The 24,614-nt window shown below is 43.5% G+C and overlaps 1 protein-coding gene across 1 annotated transcript; it reads left to right on the forward strand.

The window, feature by feature from the left end:
- The first annotated feature begins 20,377 nt into the window (after positions 1-20,377).
- Positions 20,378-22,287, forward strand: LOC114669717 (ras-related protein Rab-1B). Its single transcript, XM_028826974.2, is given in 2 exon segments — positions 20,378-20,918; positions 20,921-22,287. Coding segments are annotated over 2 exon segments (603 nt in total). The 5' UTR covers positions 20,378-20,407; the 3' UTR covers positions 21,013-22,287.
- Positions 22,288-24,614: the final 2,327 nt, after the last annotated feature.

A 24,614-nucleotide genomic window follows, 5' to 3' on the forward strand; every position in this document is an offset into this window, starting at 1 on the left:
GGTCATTTAGAATTTGATACTCTCAAACGTTTGACTCAGGGCTTCAATGAAACATTCAACAATCGGAACAAGGAGTTTCAATCCTGTTAAGAAAACATCTATTTCCCTTCTGCTAATTTCATTAAGTCAGTCTAGTATTTTTCAAAGCCTTTTGGCAGTTAAAACAGACTCTCTGATCCCATAGGACAGTGATAGAGGATCAGAAATCCAGCTGATTTGCATATTTTAATGATCCAAACTTAATCACCCATAAAATCCCAGCCTCCAGCCAGACTGGCTTCCAGTTCATTGCTGTTATTTGAGTATTTGCAGTGGAAAGTATAATTTTGCTTTCACCTGGCCAGGACCCTGGGCTCACACCCACCATGTGCTGGCATCTACAGTAAGAATAAAATTTGCAGGACAAAGCAGGTGACAAAACAGGTATTATTTTTCTATAACAGGACTTAATATGAGAGTCCAGCCCCCATTCACCAAATAACAACAAATGTCATCTAATCACTTCTGGGAATGCCTCAGTGACGCCTTAGTCTCTGCAGCTCCAGGTACATTTTCCCCTTCCTTGGTATCATCCACTCCTAAGGATTAAAGTGCCATCCACCTGCAGTAGCCTCCTGTTTCTCCCCGCGGACCAGACCCCTCCTGTGCTCTAGACTCACACAGCTAAAAGAGAAACGCCATTTCCATCCACACCACTTCCCTCTGAGCCTTCCCTGTCTCCATTACTCAGGTCCAAACTGGGGCATCTTTTTGAGTCCTCTTTCCCTCACACCTAATCCAATCTTCGGTACAACCTGTGGGGTCTACCTCCCAAAAAGACCCCAAAGGTGACCTCTTTCACTTTTGCTGTTGCCGTCAGCCTTGTCCATGCACCACCATCTTTAATCTGGATAATTCTAGAACTTCATGGTCCATACCGAGCCACTAGCCACATGTCGCTATGTAAATTTCACTAATTTAATTAAAATAAAGTGAATTTTAAAGCCGAACCTCTTAGCCACACCTAGCCAGATTCCAAGTGCTCAAGGGCCACACATGGGCCCGGGGCCGCTGCACGTGCAGTGCCAATGCAGGACACTTCCATTGCAGGACAGCCCTGCTCCAGGATCTCTCAGGGACAAAAGGGACGATGACCCCTGCCTGTATGTGTGTCTCCTCCCCCAGGCCCAGCCCATCTTCCCCAGGGCAGGCAGGGCCTTCTTCCTGAGCACAACTCAGCTGACATCGCACCTGTGCTTAAACTGTCTCATTGCCTATTCCAGTAAACAGAACAAAACGCAAGTTCCTTCTGCGGGCAGCCAGGCGCCATATCTTCACATTCAGCCAACTGTCAGCAAATATCTACTGGACACAAACTATGTGCCCAGCAATTGTGATGGAAGATGCCGAGCAAAGAATCAAAACACCTTTGCCTCCATTGCCATGGAGCTGTCTAGGGGTGGGGGGCAGGGGGAGCAATAAACAAACGGTAAGTAAATGATAGTTTTCTGGAAGATGAAATTGCTATTTAAAAAAAAAAAAAAAAAAAAAAGCAGACAGAGTGAAGGGACCTGGAATGCCAGGGGAGGGTGACCAGATGGCCTGGTTGACAAGGTGACAGGTGAGCCTTCCAGGTGGGGGATCAGCCAGCAGGGAGGCCCCAAGGTGTAGGCAGGCCTGGGTATTTGAGAAACCATCAGGGGATCCAAGCGGCTGGGAAGGAAGAAACAGGGGAGAGGGTAGGTCCCTGGGGGCTATGGGAAGGACGTGAGCTTTCATCTGAGCCAATGGGGAGTTATGGCACGGTTTGAGCCAAGCAACAGCTCCCAGCTCATATTCCAAAGGCTCCTTCCGGCTGCTGGCATGCGATGGGTGTTGGGAGGGGGGCGCGGAGAGCCACGAATCACCTGCAGGGACAGGGAGGGTGAAGTGGATTTGGGTGGCAGTGATGAGATGTTCAGAGATGTTCAGAGGATCGCAGGTGAGTGGGATTTGAGTGGAGGGAGCAGAACAGGATGGCTCTGGGTTACTTGGTGCCTGAGAGGTGGGAAGGACAGGTGTGCAATGCTGGTGAAGACAGGAGTGGGAGGCGTTCACTGGACACTCAAACAGAGGCGCAAACGGAGAGCAGGAAGCATTCACTGTACACCCAAGAGGAGGGACAAAGGGGAGTGGGAGGTGTTCATTAGACACCCAAGCAGAGGGGCAAACGGGCTGGATCTGAGTCCACAGTGCTGGAGAGAGGTTGCTTTAGAGGCGGGAGCTAAGTGTTATGAAGTTGGCCCGCTGCTCTCTCCTTTCCTCTCTCCACTCTCTTTCTCTGTCTGGTCACTTGCACCTCCCATTCCACCCACGACATCCCAGCTCGTTTCGGTGCCCTGGACTCTGTCCAAGCAGCCCCCTGGCCAGCTCCACCCCGCGGTCCCGCCCTTTGCTTCCCACCGCACTCCACAGCCCTGAATGATCGCTACTCACCCGGCTTAAGGTGTGGGCCCAAGAATACTTTAGGACAGTTGTGTGAGGACACTTGTGGAGGACAGACACTCCAGCTCCTTGCTTGGGCTGTATGCCCAGCGCTAGACAGGCCTAGCCCCAGAGGACTCAGCATCTGCACTGCCCCCACCTTGCCCCGCCCCTGCCCCACCTTGCTGGGCCCCCTGCCCTACCTTGCCCCGCCCCCTGCATCCACCTGCTGCTTTTCTGGGAGGCCCAGGAACCCAGATGGTCGCTGACAAGAGGAGCATCCCTCCTGCACCAGGTGGATCCAGCCCTGGGGCCTCAGCCTATAAGACACCACCCCACCCATACACAGACACACACAAACATACACACATCCCACACACAAACACACACACAGACACATGCAATCACACACACCCCCCACACACACCCATACACAAACACACACATCCCACATACAAACACACACACGCAATCACACACACACACACAACCCCCACACCCACACCCACACACATCCCCCCCCACACACAGACACACACAATTACACATACACCCCACACACACCCACACACAAACACGCACACACACACGCAATCACACACACACACCCCACACCCACACACACATCCCACACACACACATCCCACACACACACATCCCACACACACCCCACACACACATCCCACACACACACATCCCATACACACACATTCCACACACACACCCCCCACACCCACACACAGTCACACATACACACACACACGCATACCCACACATTCACACAATCACATACAACCCCACACCCACACAAAAACACACACATGCAATCACACACACAAACACCCCACACCCACACACACACCCCCCACACATACCCACACATTCACACAATCACATACACACACCCCACACCCACACACAAACATCCCCACACATACACACTGACATACATACAAACCCCACCACACACACACCCCACACATGCCCACATTCACACAATCCATACACACACCCCACAGCCACACACAAACACATACACACAAACATCCCCACACACACACTGACATACATACAACCACACAAACACACAATCACACACAAACACCTCCACACACAATCACACACACAAACACCCCCACATTCACACACACAATTGCAAACATACACATCCCACACTCACACACAATCACAAATACCTCACACACACAGTCACTCACAAACATGCCCCCCACACACAGTCACACACACAAACACCCTACACACACACAACCCCCCCCACACACCCTCCACACACAAAAACACAATTACACACAATCATACATAAACACCCACCCCCAACACACACAAACACCCCACACATGCCCACACACAAATACTCCCCATACACATTCACATGCACACCCCACCCCCACATGCAAACAATTACTCACAAGAACACACAAACACTTCCACACTGACACAAACACAATCACAAACATACACACACTTCACACTCACATGCAATCACAAACACCAGACACAATCACACACACACAAACACTCCCCCCCCCACACACAAAAACATACACCCCACAACCACACAAAAGCACACAACACGTAAACACACACCCTCACACACAAAAAACACTCCACACACCCACACATACAAACACCCCACAAACACCCACACACAATCACACACACAAACACCCCCACACACCCACATACAAACACAATCACAAACACCCACACACGAACACACCAATATATACTCTCACACTCACAGTGTTTAACTTCTTTTCTTCCCCTCCTCCCCCTTCCCTATTCCTGGTCTGATAGTTTTATTTGAGAAGACAGGAAAAGCCTGAAAAACCAGCTCGCCTCAAAAGTACATATTTTTAAAAATTGAATGCAGTATATTAATTATTGATTATGAATTTGATTTATGAATGAGAAATGACTTTGAAACTTATTTTTTCAGCAGTGGAGCCATTCAAAAGGGATACGAGCAAACGTTCTTGTATCCTGACTCCTGAGTCGATCCCACGCAACTCAAGTTGTCAACGGTGATGCAGAAGAGGAGCTGTGGAAACCCACAGAAATGCGGGAGCGTGACGGGGCGAAGAACAAGGACGGGAGTGGAGGGGGGAGGGGGAGGAAGGGAGGGAGGGGGGAGGGGGGGGAGGGAGGGAGGGGGAGGGAGGGAGGGAGGGGGAGGGAGGGAGGGAGGGGGGGGGAGGGAGGGAGGGGGAGGGGGGAGGGGAGAGGATGGAGGAGGGGAGAAGGTGGAAGGGAGGGATGGGGCGGGGATGGGGAGAAGGAAGGAGCAGGGAGAGGAGAGAGGTGGACTGGCGAAGAGGGAATGAAGAGGAGAGGCGGGGCAGGAATGGAGCGACGGAGGGACTGAGAGGGCGGGACGATTCCCCGCCGCTCTGAACGCCCCGCCTGGCGGTGCTGCGCGCAGTGCTGGGAGCGCTCCCGCAGGAGGCTCCCGGGCGGGTCGACGTCCGCTTCCAGAGCCGAGGCCGCTTCTTTCCGGGCGGCCACGTTGCGGGCTGAGTGGTTCCTCGCTGTCTCCTTTGGAATGGGTGGGCAGGTCTTTGTGCGCTACTTTTAAGTGCTGTAATGAGCGCCCTCTCGTTCCCAGCCCTGGAAGCCGCGGTAGCTCCGGGGAGCGGATGGAGTATCGTGCGCTCCCATTCCCCACCCCATCCCACGTCTGGTCGCACCGAAGCCACAGCAGTGATCACAGGGACCCTCGGCCGCCAGGCCCGGGCGGGTGACGGGGACGCTCCGTCGTCCGTTGCGCCCCGCGGGTGGCTGCTCTGCACCTGGTGGACGCCTTCCCTGAAGTTCTTGATCCCTTGAATGCACTCAGGGCCAAGCGGATTTTCCTCCACGTGTGGGGATGGGAAATAGCTGCTGGCAGCCGGACAGGAGCTCTGTCTCCCTGCGATTTGCAGGGCTCGGGCTTGTGCAGCAGACATTGCGGGCGAACCCAGCCATGGGTGGCTGCAGGGAGGGCTGCTCGCGTGCAGACTCCGCAGGCGGGAGGCCATGGCTCCCCCAGTTCCTGCTCAGCCTGCGTCCTCACCCACCAGGCCGGCCAGGGTGACTGGGACTGAAGGGGCTTTCTGGAATGCAAAACTTTCAGCGTTGAAATCGCAAAAGTCCTGGGTAGACCAAGGCAAGTTGGACACCCAAAGGCCAACCCAGCTTCTGGGGGTAGGGCAGTCACCCCTGCTGTATTCACCCCACAGGGCATAGACTCCTGGGGGAATAATCACCTTCAGTTTCTCCCTTTCCTGGAGACTCTAGAGATTTTATTTGTCTTCTTCACTCTGTGTGTGGCTGTATCTGGATTCAGCATACAGTACAATCAATCTGCTTTTGATTCTTATAAGCCCAGCATTGCTTATGAATTCCTGATTTGGGAGCAGCTCCAGTGTAGCTGTGGGTACCAGCCCCATCCAGCTCCTTCAGGTGCGAGATCGCTGCAGAGAGTGCAGGACAGGGAGGCCCTGGTCCCTTTTTTCTGGCTTTGTGGTAGGCTCTGAACTGTGCTGCTTTTGAGGGCACCACAACCTGTCATCTTGTTGGTTTCCTTTTGGTTTGGGCACCGGGTGAAGCTGACCTGCTTAGTTCATGAGCCCACATTTCCCGCTGGAGCTCTGCTACTGAGTATCCTCCCTCCACCCCTGGGAGGAGGGCTGCCCCTTGCCATCTGGGTCTGCCTTAATCAGGAAGAGAAGTTACTGTTGATGAAGGAAGAAAAAACAAGGTATATTTTTCTGAATCTTTTGCTTATTCCTAGACCAGCGTTCCTTGAAGTTAAGATCCAGGAGCTGCCACCTCATCCCCCACCCCACCTTTACATTTTGTTTTATTTACATTTACATTTTGTTTTATTTGTGACTTAGCCCCAGAGAATGTGGTCACCTAAATAGGGACCCAATTATAGGGTTTTGTGGAGCTGGAAGGAGCCCATCAGTTAATTTTTTTACATGCCATCCTGCTGGGATGGTACAGGGTGAACTCTGACCTGCCTGTCTTCTGGCTAACTAGATGGTTCATGTGTCTTCTCCTCCCTCTAATGGACCTAATGGATCGATGCTTTTTTCTTCACCTTTTCTGTACCATGAGACTTTCAGTGTCCTCCCACTGTGGGCGTGGTATTCTGCCCCCTGGACCTCATGTGACTTGCTTTGGCCAATGGGCTGTTAGCAAACATGACTCAGAGTGGGGTTGGGTGGGGGAACACTTGCACTTTTCCCTCACTCTTGCTCCTTCTCCTTTGCCAAGACAGTCCAGGTGGTGAGTCTTAGGGAGCAGAGCCAAGTTTCCCAGTTATCCCAGCTGTGCTCATCCTAGAACAGCCAACCTGCAACTGACCAGTAGACATGTGGGTGAGCCCAGCCAAGACCAGAAGAACTGCCCAGCAGAGCCCTGCCTAAGTCACTGATCCACAGAGTTGTGTGTCAGTATTTACAGTGTGACATGGATAATAGGGTGTCATTGAGGTTGTATGGTTGATACAATGATGGATTCACTCTAGCTCCACACAGCTGCCAGAAGGAGCTCTCCGTTTCTGTGATGTCCCAGGATCCAGCATTATTCTATGTGCAGTTCAAAGCAGAAGGTGACAAGGGAAGGAGCCTGGTGTCAGGCAGACCAGAGTGTGGACCTGCAGTCTGCCACTTACAAGCAGCTTGACTCTGGGCAAGTTAGTTAACTCCTCTCGTATTCAGTTGTCTCATTCTAAAATGGAGATACTCCTGATATCACTAATCCTAATGCTATGGTTCGGATATTTGACCCCTCCAAATCTCATGGTGAAACATGATCCCTGATGTTGAAGATGTGGCCTAGCAAGAGGTGTCTGGGTCATGGGGGCCAATCCCTCATGAAGTGCTTGGTGCAGTTCTTAAGGTAATGAGTGAGATCTCCGTCTATCAGTTCCCACAAGAGCTGGCTGTTAAAAAGAAATGGACACTTCCTACCCCTCTTTCTTGCTCTCTCTTCCTCTCCTTCTATGTGATCTCTGCACACGCCAGTGTCCCTTCCTCTTCTGCCATGAGTGGAAGCAGCCTAAAGCCCTCACCAGAAGCAGATGCTGGTGCCATGCTTCTTGTACAGCCTGCAGAACTGTGCACCAAATAAGGCTCCTTTTAAAAAATAAAATAAAATTATCCAGCTTCAGGTATCCTTTGTAGCAATACAAATGGACTGAGTCATTTAATAATTCTAATAGGCACAATTTATTGGGCAATTATGTGACTGAAATCATGTTAAGAATTTCATGTATAATAGCTGATTAGACTTTCACCACAGCCCTGTAATAAATATCTGTTTTACAGATGAGGAAGCTGAGGTACACTGAGACTAATTGACTGGGCCAAGGGGACAGAGCATATGCTGCATTAAGTTTTGTTTTATGTGTGTTTTTCTTTCAGCAGCATATAGATTTTCCATATAATATGATCTCAACTAAAGCAAAATATATAGAAATAAGACTGGAAAAAATATGACAATATGTAAATAGCAGTTGCCTCTGAGTACTGAACTTTGAATTTTTTTATTTTTATATTAACTCAAAAATTCTTATAATTATCTTTACTTTTACATTTTTATATGTTTATATAAAGATAATTATGACTATCTTTTATAAAAGATATTATTTTATATTATCTTTATAATTAGAGTCAACATTTTTAAAAAATTCCTCTTCACACAGTATTTGACTGTGTTCCTAAATCTTGTGGTTAATGACAATATCTGGCTTTAGAGTTACCTCCTTCATATTTTTTATTTTAATCAATGTCAGACCTTTGGTTCAACATCCTGGAAGAACAGTTATTGCAGCACTTTCTCCTAAAAGTATATTAAAATGCTGATAGAATATGTATTAGTTAGGGTAGGGTGGGTTGGGGTAACAAAGAGACCCCAAAATATATAATGGTTCAAACACAATAGAAAGGGGATTCTGTTTCTTGGGGAGCTTGCGGAGGACCAGTCTTCTTAAAGAGAACAACAAGAATGCTGATGGTATACCAAAAAGCATTTGTCTGAAGGCATTGGAGAGCTGTGGAGGCAACCAGGCCTAAGAGGCCAAGATTCCTGAAAGGGAAAAACCATGGAAAGATGAGCCATATTTTGAAGCTGCTCTTCCCTCATGCACTTGGGAATGCTGGGCAGAAGGCCAGGCCTGGGCTACTAGAGAGGGCAAGAAAACTAGCAAAGATGTGGGAAGCTTACAACTCTGGAAAGGAAAAATTAAATTCTTAGGGGTGGGGGATCCAGAATCCCATAAGATGGAGCAAATAACTGAGTCAAACTCTCAGTCAGTTTTTAACTCAAGATATTGGGAAATTTCTGGAGCTACACAAAATGGAAACTAGGTAGGCAAATACAGAGCCCCTGAAAAGCTAAGTGAAGTTTTCAATAATCTCACTGTGCTGAGGACACTAGGACTAAAATTTAGAACTTATGGGGCAAGGGCCATGATGAACACCCCAGCCACTCAACAGGAAACCCTAAAACCATGCTCTAAGAATAAACATGATCCAGGAGTAGGTAGAGGTTCAATCCTGCTACTGAGTCCTGAGTTAACTCAGTCCCTGGTTGAATTAAGCTGACTAACCCACAGTATATGGTATGGTTTGGCTGTGTCTCCACTCAAATCTCATCTTGAATTGTAGCTCCCACAATTCCCACATATCATGGGAGGGACCTGATGGGAGGTAACTGAATCATGGGGACAGGTCTTTCCCATGCTGTTCTTGTGATAATGAATAAGTCTCATGAGATCTGATGGTTTTATAAATGGGACCCCTGCATAAGCTCTTTTTTTGCCTGCCTCCATGTAAGATGTGACTTTTCTCCTCATTTGCCTTCTGCCACGATTGTGAGGCCTCCCCAGCCATGTGGAATTGTGAGTCAATTAAACCTCTTTCCTTTATAAATTACTCAGTCTTGGGTATGTCTTTATTAGCAGAGGAAGAACAGACGAATACAGTAGATCTACCTATCAGAGGAAAGGATGAACAATGTCCAGCATTCAATAAAAAATGTAGGCATACCAAGAGACAAGACCAAATGGTCAAGTGTTAGGGGGGATATTTAGATAAGGGATATCAACCCACAGGTGATTCAGATATTGTACTTAGCTGATAAGGGCTTAAGTGAACTATTATTAATATGGCAAAGACAATATAGAAAAAGATAAAGAAAATAGAATTTCATCAGACAACTGAAAAGCTATGAAAGGAACTAAATGAAAATTTTAAGAACTAAAAATTGCAAAAACTAAACTTAAGAATTCAGTAGGTGGATTTATTATTAATGTAATCTGTTATTATTAATAATCTATTATGAATAGATTAGAAACAGCAAAAAAGAAGATTAGTGAAATAGGAAATACAGCAACATAAAAAATTAAGATTGAAACACAGAAGAAAAGAAGTTAGAAAATTCAAAAGAGAACATAAAGGACATAGACAGCAAGTGTGAAGGCCTAACATAAGTATAATTGCAGCCTCAGATACAGAGGAAAGAGATAATGGGATAAGGAAATATTTGAAGAATTAATAGCTGACAATTTTCCAAAACTGAGGAAATGTAAAATCTCTACATACTCTAAGCAAGGTAAATATACAATAAATTTTACTTTAGTATAGCTGAACTGCTGAAAAACAAAGATTAAAAAGGAAATTGTGAACACAGCAGGAGAGGAACGATAGATTACCTTCAATGGAGCAACAGTAAGACTAAAGATTGGCTTTTCAGAAATGATATGTTTAAAGAGCTGGAAGATAGTACAATTAACCTGAAATTCTATATTCAGTGAGAGTGTAACAGCTCAATAGGTTATTCTTGCCCACTGCCCACCCAGATAGAGCCAATGTATCAAGATGGGGAATTGCAATAGAGAAAGAGTTCAATACATGTAGAGCCAGCTAAACAGGGGACTGTAGTTTTATTACTATTCAAAGTAGCCTCTCTAAAAATCGGAGGCTAAGGTTTTGTAAAGATAGGTGAGCAGGGGCATAGGGAATGAGTGCTGCCGATGAGTTAGTGATGCAATCATAGGGGTGTGGAAAATGGTCCTCATGTGCTGAGTTCACTCCTGGGTGGGAGCCACAGAGGAGTTGCTGATCCAGTTGGAGTCATCCAGTCATCAGAAATGCAAAAGCCTGAAAAGGCATCTTAAAAGGGCAATCTTAGGGTCTACAATAGTGATGCTCTTTACAAGAGTCATTGGAGAAGTTGCAAATCTTGTGACCTCCAGAATAATGGCTGGTAATCATTTAACTATGCCTACATCTTAGCAGAATTCAGGTCCCTCTCATCTTCCTAACCTGGTTGCCTTTCATTCGTTTTGCAAAGGTGGCTTAGTTTTGGGAAGAGTTATTATGTTTTAGTCTCCCAAAGTTAGTCTGGCCCATGCTCAGGAATCGCCAAGGGCAGTTTGGAGGTTAAAAGCAAGATGGAATTGATTAGATCTTTCGCTGTCATAATTTTCTCACTGTTATAATTTTTGCAAAGTCAGTTTCCAAAACAGCCTTCAAAAATGAAGGGAAAATATTACTTAAAGACACCAAAACAGAAAAACCCAGTCTAAAATAAATGCCAATGGAAATTCTTCAGACAAAGGAAAAAGAACCCAAATTTAAAAACTGAAATGCATGAAGAAATTGAAAGCTACAAAAAGAGTATATATGTAAATATAAATAAATATTAACCATACAAAATATCAAAAATGATGTCTAGTGGGATTTAAAATATATATTGACAAGAATAAAGGAAAAGAATGGGAGCAATAAAGTATTCTAAGGTCTTAACATTGTATAAAGGAAATAAAAGTCCTAAATTATATTAGACAATAATAAATCAAGGATACATGTTGCAATATTTACAGTAATTACTAACATACAAATAAAAGAATGTTTAAGTACTAAGTTTATATAGGGAAAATAGAATAATAAAACTATTCATCCAAAAGAAAGTAAAAAAAAAACCCAAAGACATGGAAAAGCAACATAAAATGGGTATAACATAAAAAGTAAAATGGTAACTATAAATTCTAATATATTAATAATTATGTCAAATATAAATTGACTAAATACTTCAAGTAAGACCAAAATAATCAGATCTGATTTTATTAACTCAATTATATGCTGGTTACAGGAGACCCACCTCAAGAGCAAAAGAGGATGAAAGTAAAAGTTGAAAAAAGCTGTGCCAGATAAACACTAAACAAAAGAAAACTGGTATCAGTATTCTAATATCAGAAAAGTAGACTTGAAGGTAAGAAGCATTGCTAGACATAAAGCAGATGCTTTGCAATGATAAAAGGATCAATCCACTCATAAAGCAAAAACAGAACTGAAAAAAAGAGACAAGTTCACAATAATGTTTAGAGGCACAAGCACACTCCTCTCAATGTATGATAGAAATGCAAATAGAAAATCAGTAATAGCACAATTAGCCTGACCTTATTAACACTGTATCCTACAATGACAGAATACGCTTTCTTTTTAAGTGCACACATAACATTTAATAAAATGAATCATATGCTGGGTCATAAAACAATTCTCAACAGATTTCAAGGGATTTGAATCACTCTGACCACCGTGAAATTAATCCTCTGACCACTGTGAAATTAATCTAGAAATTAATAACAAAAAGTTAATTAGGAAATCTCCTTTTCTGCTATGCTAGCAATCTCTGACTCCAAATATCTGTCAATGTCTTTTTAATTCATAGGAAAGCTTGAAGGAAGGAAAAGAGACACTTCTTGAACAGAAATAAAATAGAAACTACAGCCAGCAGGAAATAGAAACTACAGCCAGCAGGCAATCCATGAACCAATACACCAGGAGGAGCTCAGGGAAGCATCAAATGTGAACACATGTTCTAAGGGCTCACAGCTGGGTTTTGATGCCGGTTAGGAGAAAGGGAATATGGCTTTGACCTACATGAGGCAGAGGTGAACTAAGAACTCTGAGCAGAGTTGAGACCCTGGAAGACTGCCCCCTTCTTATAAGAGTAACTAGAAAAACTCAAGCAAAGCCTCCAGAACCAAGCTTGGCTGTACACTGAAAAAGCAAGGGGGAAAAATATCCCACTGGAAGTGGAAACTTCAAATTCATTCTACCCCAATCAGATGTAAAGTTTTAATTTATACTTCCCACAAAGTAAGGAAATCCCAAGCCAAAGATATATATATATATATGATATAATTATATGTAAAATATAATTAATTAAAATTATAAAATATATAATATATTTACAAAATATAATTATGTGTAAATATATGATATGTTTATAAAATATGAGTATATTATATTTATTTATTTATATAAAATATTAATTTCAGAAGAATGATCCCTTGGCTCCAAAACTAAAGCAAAGATAAATCATTTCTAAAGGTATCTTCAATGCCAGGCCACATGAGACTCCCATGGGGGAAAACAATGGCAACACCAGCTGGAGAAAATTTCCAATAATTTTTTAAACTCACAAACTACACAAGGAAACAATTCATAATAAGGGAAGTCAGCAGATATAATCAACGTGATAATTAGATCCCCCAGGCACTTGTGATAACAGAATAGCCCAAATCAAATTATATACCAAATATATTTTAAATGATTAAATACATAAAGAAGGAATAAAAATCATGTTGAAAGAATAAGATTATATTTAAAAAATAATAACAGTCTGACCTGAACATGAACCAAATTGTAGTTCTCAGACTGAAAATGACCCCCAAAAGTCATTTAAAAACTTAATAGTTTAAATAGCAGAATTGATGGTTTAGATAAGTAGGAAGATTTGGTGAACTGGGAGATAAATGTAAGATACTTTCACAGAATACAATGCAGATATGAAGAGGTATAAAATCTGAAAAAGAGCTGAACTGAATGAAATTGAAACATGAAAAACCATACAAAAGATCAACAAAACCATAAGTTGGTTCTTTTGAAAAAGATAGACAGGCTACTAGCTAAACTAATGAAAAGAGAGAAGATCCAAATAAACACAATTAGAAATGACAAAGTGGACGTTATCAGTGACCTCACAGAGATGCCAAAAACCATCAGAGATTATTATGAACATCCCTATGCATGCAAACTAGAAAACCTAGAAGAAATGAATAAATTCCTGAAAACATGCAACTTCCCAAGACTGAACCAGGAAGAAATTCAAACTCTGAACTGACCAATTTCAACGAGTTCTGAAATTGAATGAGTAATAAATATCCTGCCAACCAGAAAAGCCCAGGACTAGATGGATTCACAGGCTAATTCTACCAGACATATAAAGAGGAGCTGGTATCATTCCTGCTGAAACTATTCCAAAAAATTGAGGGAGAGGGATTCCCTCCTAACTCATTGTGTGAGACCAGCATCATTCTAGTGTTGGCAAAGACACAACAACAACAAAACAAACAACAACAAAAAAGACTTCAGGCCAATATCCTTGATGAATGTAGATGCAAAAATCCTCAACAAAACACTAGCAAACCAAACCCAAACCATATCCAACAGCACATCAAAAAGCTAATCCATCACAGTCAAGTAGGCTTTCCGTGGGATGCAAAGTTGGGTCAACATACACAGTCAATAAATGTGATTCATCACATAAACTGAACTAAAAACAAAAACCACATGATAATCTCAGTAAATGCAGAAAAGCCTTTTGATAAAATTCAGCATCCCTTTCTGTTAAACACCTTCAACAAAGTAGGCATTGAAGGAACATATTTCAAAATAATAAGAGTCATTTTTGACAAACCCACAGCCAACATTACACTGAATGGGCAAAAGCAGGAAGCAGCATCCATGGAGGGAGTCAAAACTGTCTGTTGGCAGACAATATGATTTTATACCTAGAAAACCCCAGCCTCTGCCCAAAAGCTCCTAGATCTGATAAACAACTTTAGCCAAGTTCCCAGATACAAAACCAATGTACAAAAATCAGGAGTATTTCTGTAAATCAATATCATCGAAGTTGAGTGCCAAATCAAGAACACAATCCCATTCACAATAGCCACAAAAGGAATGAAATACCTAGGAATACAGCTAACCAGGTAGATGAAAGATCTCTACAACCAGAATTATAAAACACTACTGAAAGAAATCAAAGATGACACAAACAAATGCAAAAACATTCCATGTCCATAGATAGGAAGAATCAATATTGTTAAAATGGCCATATTGCCCCAAATAATTTACAGATTTAATGCTATTGCTATCAAACTACCAATGACATTCTTCACAGACTTAGTAAAAATTATTCTAAAATTTATATGGAATGAAAGAAAGAGCCCAAATAGAAAACACAATCCTAAGTAAAAAGAACAAAGCTGGAAAAATCACATTACCCTACTTCAAACTATACTACAAGTCTACAGTAACCACAACAGCATGGTACTGGTACAAAAATAGACACATAGACTTATGGAACACAATAGAGAGCCCAGAAATAAAACCTCAGAGCTACAGCCATCTGATCTTGGACAAAATCAACAACAACAACAAAAAAGCAAGGGGGAAAGGACTCCTTGTTCCACAAATGGTGCTGGGATAACTGGCTATCCATATGTAGAAGATTGAAACTGGACCCCTTTTTACACCATATACAAAAATCAACTCAAGATTAAAAATGTAAATGTAAAATCTAAAACTATAAAAAGCCTTGAAGAAAACCTAGGAAATACCGTTCTAGAGATAGGCCCTGACAAAGACTTTATGACAAAAATGCCAACAGCGATTGCAACAAAAATTAAAATGGATAAATAGGACCTAATTAAACTAAAGAGCTTCTGCACAACAAAAGAAACTGTAAAACCGAGTAAATAGACAACCCACAGAATGGGAGAAAATATTTGCAAACTGTGCCTCTGACAAAGTTCTAATATCCAGACTCTATAAGGAACTTAAAATAACTAACAAGCAAAAAACAAGCAACTGGATTAAAAAGTTGCCAAAGGACATGAATAGACACTTTTCAAAAGAAGACATATATGCAGTCAACAAGCATATGAAAAAATATTCAGCATCACTAATCATTAGAGAAATGCAAATCAAAACCACAATGAGATGACCATCTCAAAACAGTCAGAATGGCTATTACTAAAAAGTCAAAAAATAACAGATGCTCGTGAGGCTGTAGAGAAAAGGGAACACTTATACACTGCTAGCAGGAATGCAAATTAGTTCAACCACTGTAGAAAGCAGTTTGGTGATTTCTCAAAGAACTTAAAACAGAACTACCATTCAACCCAGCAATCCCATTATGGGGTTTATACTCAAAGGAATATAAATCACTCTACTATAAAGACATGTTTACACATGCAAACATGTGTTCATTGTAGCACTATTCACAATAGCAAAGACATGAAATCAACCTAAATGCCCATCAACTGTAGACTGAATAAAGAAAATGTGGTACATATACACCATGGAATACTACACAGCCATTAAAAAGAACAAGATCATGTTCTTTGCAGGGACATGGATAGAGGTGGAAGCAATTATCCTAGGCACATTAATGCAGGAACAAAAAACCAAACATCGTGTGTTCTCACTTGTAAGTGGAAGCTAAACATTGAGTATACATAGACACAAAGAAGTGAACAATAGCCGGGCGTGGTGGCTCACACCTGTAATCCCAGCACTTTAGGCGGCCGAGGCGGGCAGATCACAAGGTCAGGAGATCGAGACCATCCTGGGTAACATGGTGAAACCCTGTCTCTACTAAAAATACAAAAAATTAGCCAGGCGTGGTGGCGGGCGCCTGTAGTCCCAGCTACTGGGGAGGCTGAGGCAGGAGAACAGCGTGAACCTGGGAGGCAGAGCTTGCAGTGAGCCGAGATTGCGCCACTGCACTCCAGCCTGGGTGACAGAGCAAGACTCCATCTCCAAAAAAAAGAAATGAACAATAGATACTGGGGGCCGACTTGAGGAGGAGGAATGGGAGAAGGGTGAGGACCATAAAACTATCAGGTACTATGCCTATTACCTGGGTGATGAAATAATATGTATGCCATATGAAATAATATGTACACTTTGAGAGGCCGAGGCAGGCAGATCACGAGGTCAGGAGATCGAGACCATCCTGGCTAACACAGTGAAACTCCGTTTCTACTAAAAAATACAAAAAAAAATTAGCTGGGCATGGTGGCGAGTGCCTGTAGTCCCAGCTACTTGGGAGGCTGAGGCAGGAGAATGGCATGAACCTGGGAGGTAGAGCTTGCAGTGAGCTGAGATCGCGCCACTGCACTCCAGCCTGGGCATCACAGTGAGACTCCATCTCAAAAAAAAAAAAAAAAAGAAAAGAAAATCTGAAAAGGATTAAGAGGAATTAAGATTAAGAGAAAATCTGAAAAGATTAAGATTATGAGAGATAATGAATAAGGAGGACCAACCTAGAATCCAGTAGTTCTTTTTTGTTGTTGTTTTATTTTATTTGTAATTGACACACAATAATTGTACCTATTTATGAGGTATGGTGTCATGTTTTAATGCACGTATGCATTGTGTAATGATAAAATCATGGTATTAAGCATATCCATCACCTCAAGCATTTATCATTTCTTTGTGATAAGAACCTTCAAAATCCTCTCTTCTAATTATTTTGAAATATATGATACAATATGAGGGGTCTTCAATAAGCTCATGGAAAGTGCATATTATGAAAAAAACTATGCATGGATTGCAAAAAAATTTGCACAGATGTAAACACATACAAACTTATTATAATATGCTTGAGCAGGATCTAGTTTGAGGAACAAAGAAGGGTAAGACATGGGCTTAAAAACAGCCTGTATTAGGCTGTTCTCACATCGCTATAAAAAAAAAAAACCCTGAGACTGGGTAATTTATAAAGTAAAGAAATTTAATTGGCTCCCAGTTCTGCAGGCTGTACGAGAAGCATAGCACTAGAGTCTGCTTCTGGGAGGCCTCTGGAAGCTTCTAATTATGGCAGAAGGTAAAGTGGAGACTGGCATGTCACATGCAGTAGCAAGAGAGAGGGAGGGGGTAAGTGCTACACTTAAACAACCAGATCTTTTGAGGACTCACGTACCTGCTGTTCATGAGAACAGCACCAAGGGGATGGTGCTAAACCATTCTTGAGAAACATCTCCATGTTCCAATCATCTCCCAACAGGCCCCACCTCCAACACTGAGGATTACAATTCAACATGAGATTTGGGTAGGGACCCAGATCGAAACCACATCAGAGCCCCTGTCAGAGTAACATGAATTCTGCTAAAATTGAAGCAAGAACAAACACGAAATTTATGGTGAAGCTTGGATGGACAAATGATGAAATCATTGATGCTTTACAAAAAGCTTATTAGAACAATGTGCCAGTGAAATCAGCAGTTTACACATGGATAACTCGAAGGGATGAGAACATGCAGAAGTCTGGCCAACAGCAGCAGATCATCCATATCAATTTTTGAGGAAAAAATTAAGCTTCTTTGTGCCCTCATTGAAGAGGACTGACAATTAACAGCAGAAAAAACAGGCAAGACCATAGACTTCTCAGTTGGTTCAGCATACACGATTCTGACTGTAAAATTATAATTGAACAAATGTTCCACTCAATGTGTGCCAAGCCCATTGTGTCCATGGCCCCCTGTGCAGTAACAGACCCATTACACTGAGACAGTAGGGGTTGCAGCAGAGAAAGAATTAATTTATTGCAGGGTGCTGAGCAAGGAAATGGGAAGAGACCCTCAAATTCCTCTCCCTAAAGAGTTCTGGGATTGGGTTTTTAAGTGGATTATGGAAGATGAGGAGCTGGAGAATTAGGGGTGTTGATTGGCTGGGGTAACGGGGATGACATCAAGATGTGGAAACTCATGCCTTGGTGAGTTAGTTTCTTATGGGGTCCTTCAGACCAGCTGGCATCAGTGGGGTCCTTCAGACCGGCGGAGTCAATAGTTCATAAATATGCAGGACCTGAAAGAATATCTCAAAGGGAAAACTTAACATTTTATATTCTTTAAGTTGTTATCTATAGAGCAGTTAAGGAGAACTGTAATCTTCTAACAGGGTCTACATGATTCCAGGACAATAGGCACCAAACACCTGTGAGGAAGCAGGTCAGAGAATAAGCTGACTTCATGATTAATGCTGAACGTGCTGCAAGCTTGGTTTATTTTTATTTCTCCCTCTCCCTTCTTCCCTGATTAATTTTCATTGTCTTTTATTTTGGGAGACAGCATCTCATTCTGTTGCCCAAGCTGGAGTGCAGTGGTATTAACAGCTCACTGTAGCCTCGACCTCCTGAGCTCAAGCAATTCTCCTGCCTCGGCCTCCTGAGTAGCTGGGACCACAGGCACGCACCAACACACCTGATTAATCGTTTCTATTTTTTATAGAGACAGGGTCTCACCATGCTGCCCAGGCTGGTCTCAAACTCCTGGGGGGCTCAAGCGATTCTCCCAAAGTGCTGGGATTATGGGCATGAGCCACTGTGCCCAGCCCCTGATTAATTTTATAAACGAGATAAGGGCAGTTTTACCCAAGTTAACTTCAGGGAAGAGCAGAACCTTCAATGGAAATTTTAAACAAGTAGAATCAATATCCTGAGGCAGTTCTTCAAAGAATTATAACAGAAGATGAAGCACGGCTTTACTAGTGTTATCCTGAAGACCAGGCACAATCAAAGCAATGGCTACAAAGGAGTCAAAGCAAAACAGACTAATCAAGGGTAAAGGTCATAGTCACATGTTTGGGGATGCTCAAGGCATTTGGTTTGTTGACTTTCTGGAGGACTAAAGAATGATAACATTTGCTTATTATGAAAGTGTTCTCAAAAAGTTAGCCAAAGCTTTAACAGAAAATCTCCCAGGTAATCTTCACCAGAATCCTTCACCACAAGAATGTTCCTGCTCATTCCTCTTGTCAGATAAGGGCTTTTATGAGAGTTTCAATGAGAAATCATTAGGCATGCACCTTACAGTCCTGATTTGGCTTCTTCTGCCTTCTTTTTGTTTCTTTATCTTAAAATAATAATTTTACAGAATCTTTTTGTTTCTTTTTGTTTCTTAATCTTAAAAAATATTAATTTTTATTTCATTTTTTTTTCTGAGACAGAGTCTCACTCTGTCACTCGGGCTGGAGTGCAGTGGCATGATCTCAGCTCACTGCAACCTTTGCCTACTAGGTTCAAGCAATTCTCGTGCCTCAACCTCCCAAATAGCTGGGATTACAGGTGTGCACCATTATGCCCAGCTAATTTTTGTATTTTTGGTAGAGATGAGCTTTCACCATGTTGGCCAGGCTGGTCCCCAACTCCTGACCTCAAGTGATCTGCCCACCTTGGCCTCCCAAAGTGCTGGGATTACAGACATGAGCCACTGCACCCATCCTTAATCTTAAAAAATCTTTAAATGGCACCCATTTTCCTTTAGTTAATAACATAAAAAAGACTACATTGACATAGTTAAATTCCCAGGACCCTCAGTTCTTTAAGAACGGACTAAATGGCTAATATCATCCTGTATTAGTCCATTCTCACACTGCTATTTATTAGAAAAGAGGTTTAATTGGCTCATGATTCTGCAGGCTGTGCAGGAACCACGGCAGTATCTGCTTCTGGGAAGGCCTTGGGAAGCTTTTACTCATGGCAGAAGGCAAAGTAAGAGTAGGTGTGTTACATGGCAAGAGCAGGAGGGACAGTCTGGGTGGGCAGGAGGTGCTATACACTTTAAAACAGTCAGACCTCACAAGAACTCACTGTCATGAGGACAGCATCTAGTGCTGTCCTCAGGGATAGTGCTAAACATTCATGAGAAATGGGCCCCTGTGACCCAATCACCTCCCACCAGGCCCCACCCTCAACACTAGAGATTACAGTTGAACATGAAATTTGGGTGGGGACACAGATCCAAACCATATCACATCTCTTAGAAAAATGTCTTGAAGTTGAGAGCCGACTGGGAGCAACCGAGCGGGCCGCCGCCATGAACCCCGAATATGACTACCTGTTTAAGCTGCTTTTGATTGGCGACTCAGGCGTGGGCAAGTCATGCCTGCTCCTGCGGTTTGCTGATGACACGTACACAGAGAGCTACATCAGCACCATCGGGGTGGACTTCAAGATCTGAACCATCGAGCTGGATGGCAAAACTATCAAACTTCAGATCTGGGACACAGCGGGCCAGGAACGGTTCCAGACCATCACTTCCAGCTACTACCGGGGGGCTCATGGCATCATCGTGGTGTATGACGTCACTGACCAGGAGTCCTATGCCAACGTGAAGCAGTGGCTGCAGGAGATTGACCGCTACGCCAGTGAGAACGTTAATAAGCTCCTGGTGGGCAACAAGAGCGACCTCACCACCAAGAAGGTGGTGGACAACACCACAGCCAAGGAGTTTGCGGACTCTCTGGGCATCCCCTTCTTGGAGACAAGTGCCAAGAACGCCACCAATGTCGAGCAGGCATTCATGACCATGGCTGCCGAGATCAAAAAGCGATGGGGCCCGGAGCAGCCTCCGGGGGCGAGCGGCCCAATCTCAAGATCGACAGCACCCCTGTAAAGCCGGCTGGTGGTGGCTGTTGCTAGGAGGGGCACATGGAGTGGGACAGGAGGGGGCACCGTCTCCAGATGATGTCCCTGGGGGGGGCAGGAGGTGCCTCCCTCTCCCTCTCCTGAGGCATTTGAGTCTGTGGCTTTGGGGTGTCCTGGGCTCCCCATCTCCCTCTGGCCCATCTGCCTGCTGCCCTGAGCACCAGTTCTGTCAGAGTCCCTAAGGGAGGACACTCAGGACCTGTGGTCAGGCAGGGCAGGGGCCTGCTCTGCTGCTGCCTCTAGGTGACTTTCCAAGATGCCCCCCTACACACCTTTCTTTGGAACCAGGGCTCTTCTGTCGGTCTCCCTTCCACCCCCATGTATGCTGCACTGGGTTTCTCTCCTTCCCCTTCTTCCTGCTCTCCTTCTGCCCAAGAGCTGAGGTCTCCCCGGCCTCTACTGCCCTGGCTGCAGTCAGTGCCCAGGGCCAGGAGAGTGGCCAGGGGATCCAGGACCTGGGATCCAGGGCCCTGGGCTGGACCTCAGGACAGGCATGGAGACCACAGGGGCCCAGCAGCCCACCCTTTCCTCTCCCCACTGCCTCCTTTCCCCTCCCACACTCCCAGCTCGAGCCGTCCAGCTGCGGTGGGGTCTGAGTATATCTAGGATGGGTGGGTGGGTAGCCGCACTGGGCTTGTGTCTTGAGCCTGGAGGGAGTCTGCTCCTGCCGCCCTCTGCCCTTCCAGAGACAGACCCATGCACTGCCTGCCCAGTGTGCCCCTTTGTCCCCACGTCAGGCAGAGGCGGAAGGCCCACTGTGCCAGAGGCTGGGCACCAGCCTTAACCTTCTGCTAGCACCTCCTCCCCTTCCCCGAGGCAGCACATCTGGCTCACTCTCTCCTGGGTCTCTGGAGCCCACCAGGGAAGGCCCTCATCCCCTGCTGCTACTTCTCTGGGGAATATGGGTTCCATCCGGGGTTGGGGGCCTCTCTGCTTATCCACTCTGCACCCAGGATCCTAGTCCCCTGCCCTCTGGCACAGCTGCTTCTTGCAGGAAAGCAAGTCTTTGGTCTCCCTGAGCAGCCATGTCCCTCGTGCTGTCTCTTGCCTGTCCCACCTGTGCCCTGCCCTCCAGCTTGTATTTAAGTCCCTGGGCTGCCCCTTGGGGTGCCCCCCCCGCTCCCAGGTTCCCCTCTGGTGTCATGTCAGGCATTTTGCAAGGAAAAGCCACTTGGGGAAAGATGGAAAAGGACAAAAAAATTAAATTTCCATTGGCCCTCGGGTGAGCTGAGGGTTTTTGCAAGGAAAAAAAAGAAAAAAAAAGAAAAATGTCTTGAAGTTAATGGAGCTTATGTTGAGAGATCAAGTTTATGCTTTAAATTTTTATCTTTTAATTCCATTTTTACCTAACTTTTTGAAGTCCCCTTGTATTGTTAACTATAGTCACCCTACTGTGCAATAGAACACCATAACTTATTTCTTCTATCTAACTGTAATTTTGTACCCATTGACCAATCTCTTCTCATCCCCTCCTTCCACTAAGCTTCTCCACCCTCTGGTAACTTCTATTCTACTCTGTACTTCTATGAGATCAGCTTTTTCAGATTCCCCAAATGAGCAAGACCATGTGGTATTTATGTTTCTGAGCTTGGCTTATTTCACTTAACATAATGTCCTACAGGTTCATCCGTCTTGCAGAAAATAACAAGACTCGATTCTTTTTATGGCTGAATATAATTCCATTGTGTATATGTACCTCATTTTCTTTATCCATTCATTCACTAAGGGACACTTAGGTCGCCTCCATATCTTCACTATTGTGAATAGTGTTGCAATCAACATGGGGGTGCAGGTGTCTCTGTGACATATTGGCTTCATTTCCTTTAGATAGATACAGTATACCCAGTAGTGAGATTGCTGGATCATATGGTAGTTCTATTTTTAATTTTTTGAGGAACCTCTATACTGTTTTCCATAACAGCTGTACTAGTTTACATTCCCAGCTGTATATAAGGTGATATGGTTTGGCTTTGTGTCCCCACCCAAATCTCATATTGAATTGTAATAATCCCCATGTTTCATGGGAGGGGCCCAGAGGAAGGTAATTGAATCATGAGAGTGGATTTTTCCCATGCTATTCTCATGATAGTGAGTAAGTCTCATGAGATCTGATGGTTGTATAAAAGGGCAGTTCCCCTGCACAAGCCCTCTTGCCTGTATGACTGCCACGTAAGACATGTCTTGCTTCCCTTTCACCTTTCACCATGATTGTGAGGCCCCCACAGCCATGTGGAACTGTGAGTTAATTAAACCTCTTTCCTTTATAAATTACTCAGTCTGAGGTGTGTATTAGCCACGTGAGAACAGACTAATACATAAGGGTTCCCATTTCTTCACATCTTTGCCAGTATTTGATTTGTTTTTTGTCTTTTTGGTAATAATCATTCTACTTGGGGTGAGGTAATATCTCATTAAGGTTTTTATTTGCATTTCCCTCATGATTAGTGATGTTCAACATTTTTTTACATACATGTTGGCAATGTTTATGTATTCTTTAGATAAATATCTGTTCAGATCTTTTGCCCATTTTAAAATTCAATTATTTAGTTTTTTGTTATTGAGTTGTTTGAGTTCTTTATGTATTCTGGATATCAGCCCCTTGTCAGATGCATAGTTTGCAAACATTTTCTCCTATTCTATAGACTGTCTCTTCACTCTGTTGATTGTTTCCTTTGTTGTACAAATGCTTTTTAGTTTGCTATAATACCATTTGTCTATTTTTGCTTTTGTTGCCTATGCTTTTAAGCATAGGCAACAAAAAATCCTCGCCCAGGCCTATGTCCTAAAACATTTCCCCTACGTTTTCTTCTAGCGGTTTTAGAGTTTCAGGTCTTACATTTAACTCTTCAATCCATTTTGAGTTGATTTTTTTTTTAATATGGTGAAAGAAAGTGGTAGAGTTTTATTCTTCTGAGTGTCGATATGTAGTTTTCTCAACCATTTACTAAAGAGGCTGTCCTTTCTCCCAGTGTGTGTTCTTGACACCTTTGTCAAAAAAATCAGTTCCATGCATTTATTTCTGGGTTCTCCATTCTCTCACATTGGTCTACGTGTCTTGTTTTTATGCTAATATCATGTTGTTTTGGTTACTATAGTTTTGTAGTGTATCTTAAAGTTAGGTAGTTTAATGCCTCCAGCTTTGTTCTTTTTGCTTAAGATTGCTTTGGTTATTTGAGTTTTTTTATGGTTTGATACATATTTTAGGATTGTTTTTTCTATTTTTGTGAAGAATGTTAATTTTTTTTGATAGGGATTGAATTGAAATTCTAGATCACTTTGTGTAGTATGAACATTTTAACAATATTAATTCCTCTAACCCATGAACATAAAATACCTTTCCATTTATTTGTGTCCTCTTCAGTTCATTTCATTGCTATTTTATAGTTTTCACTGTAGAGATATTTCACCACCACTTTGATTCAATTTATACTTGGTTTGTTGTTGTAGTAGTAGTAGTTGTTGTTTTTGAGAGTCTCACTCTATCTCCCAGGCTGGAGGGGAGAGGCACTATCTCACCTCACTGCAACCTCTGCCTCCCGCATTCAAGCAATTCTCCTGCCTCAGCCCCCCAAGTAGCTGGGATTACAGGTGCACAC

This window comes from Macaca mulatta, chromosome 9, assembly GCF_049350105.2.
Source record: "Macaca mulatta isolate MMU2019108-1 chromosome 9, T2T-MMU8v2.0, whole genome shotgun sequence".
In the NCBI taxonomy this organism is placed as follows: Eukaryota; Metazoa; Chordata; class Mammalia; order Primates; family Cercopithecidae; genus Macaca; species Macaca mulatta.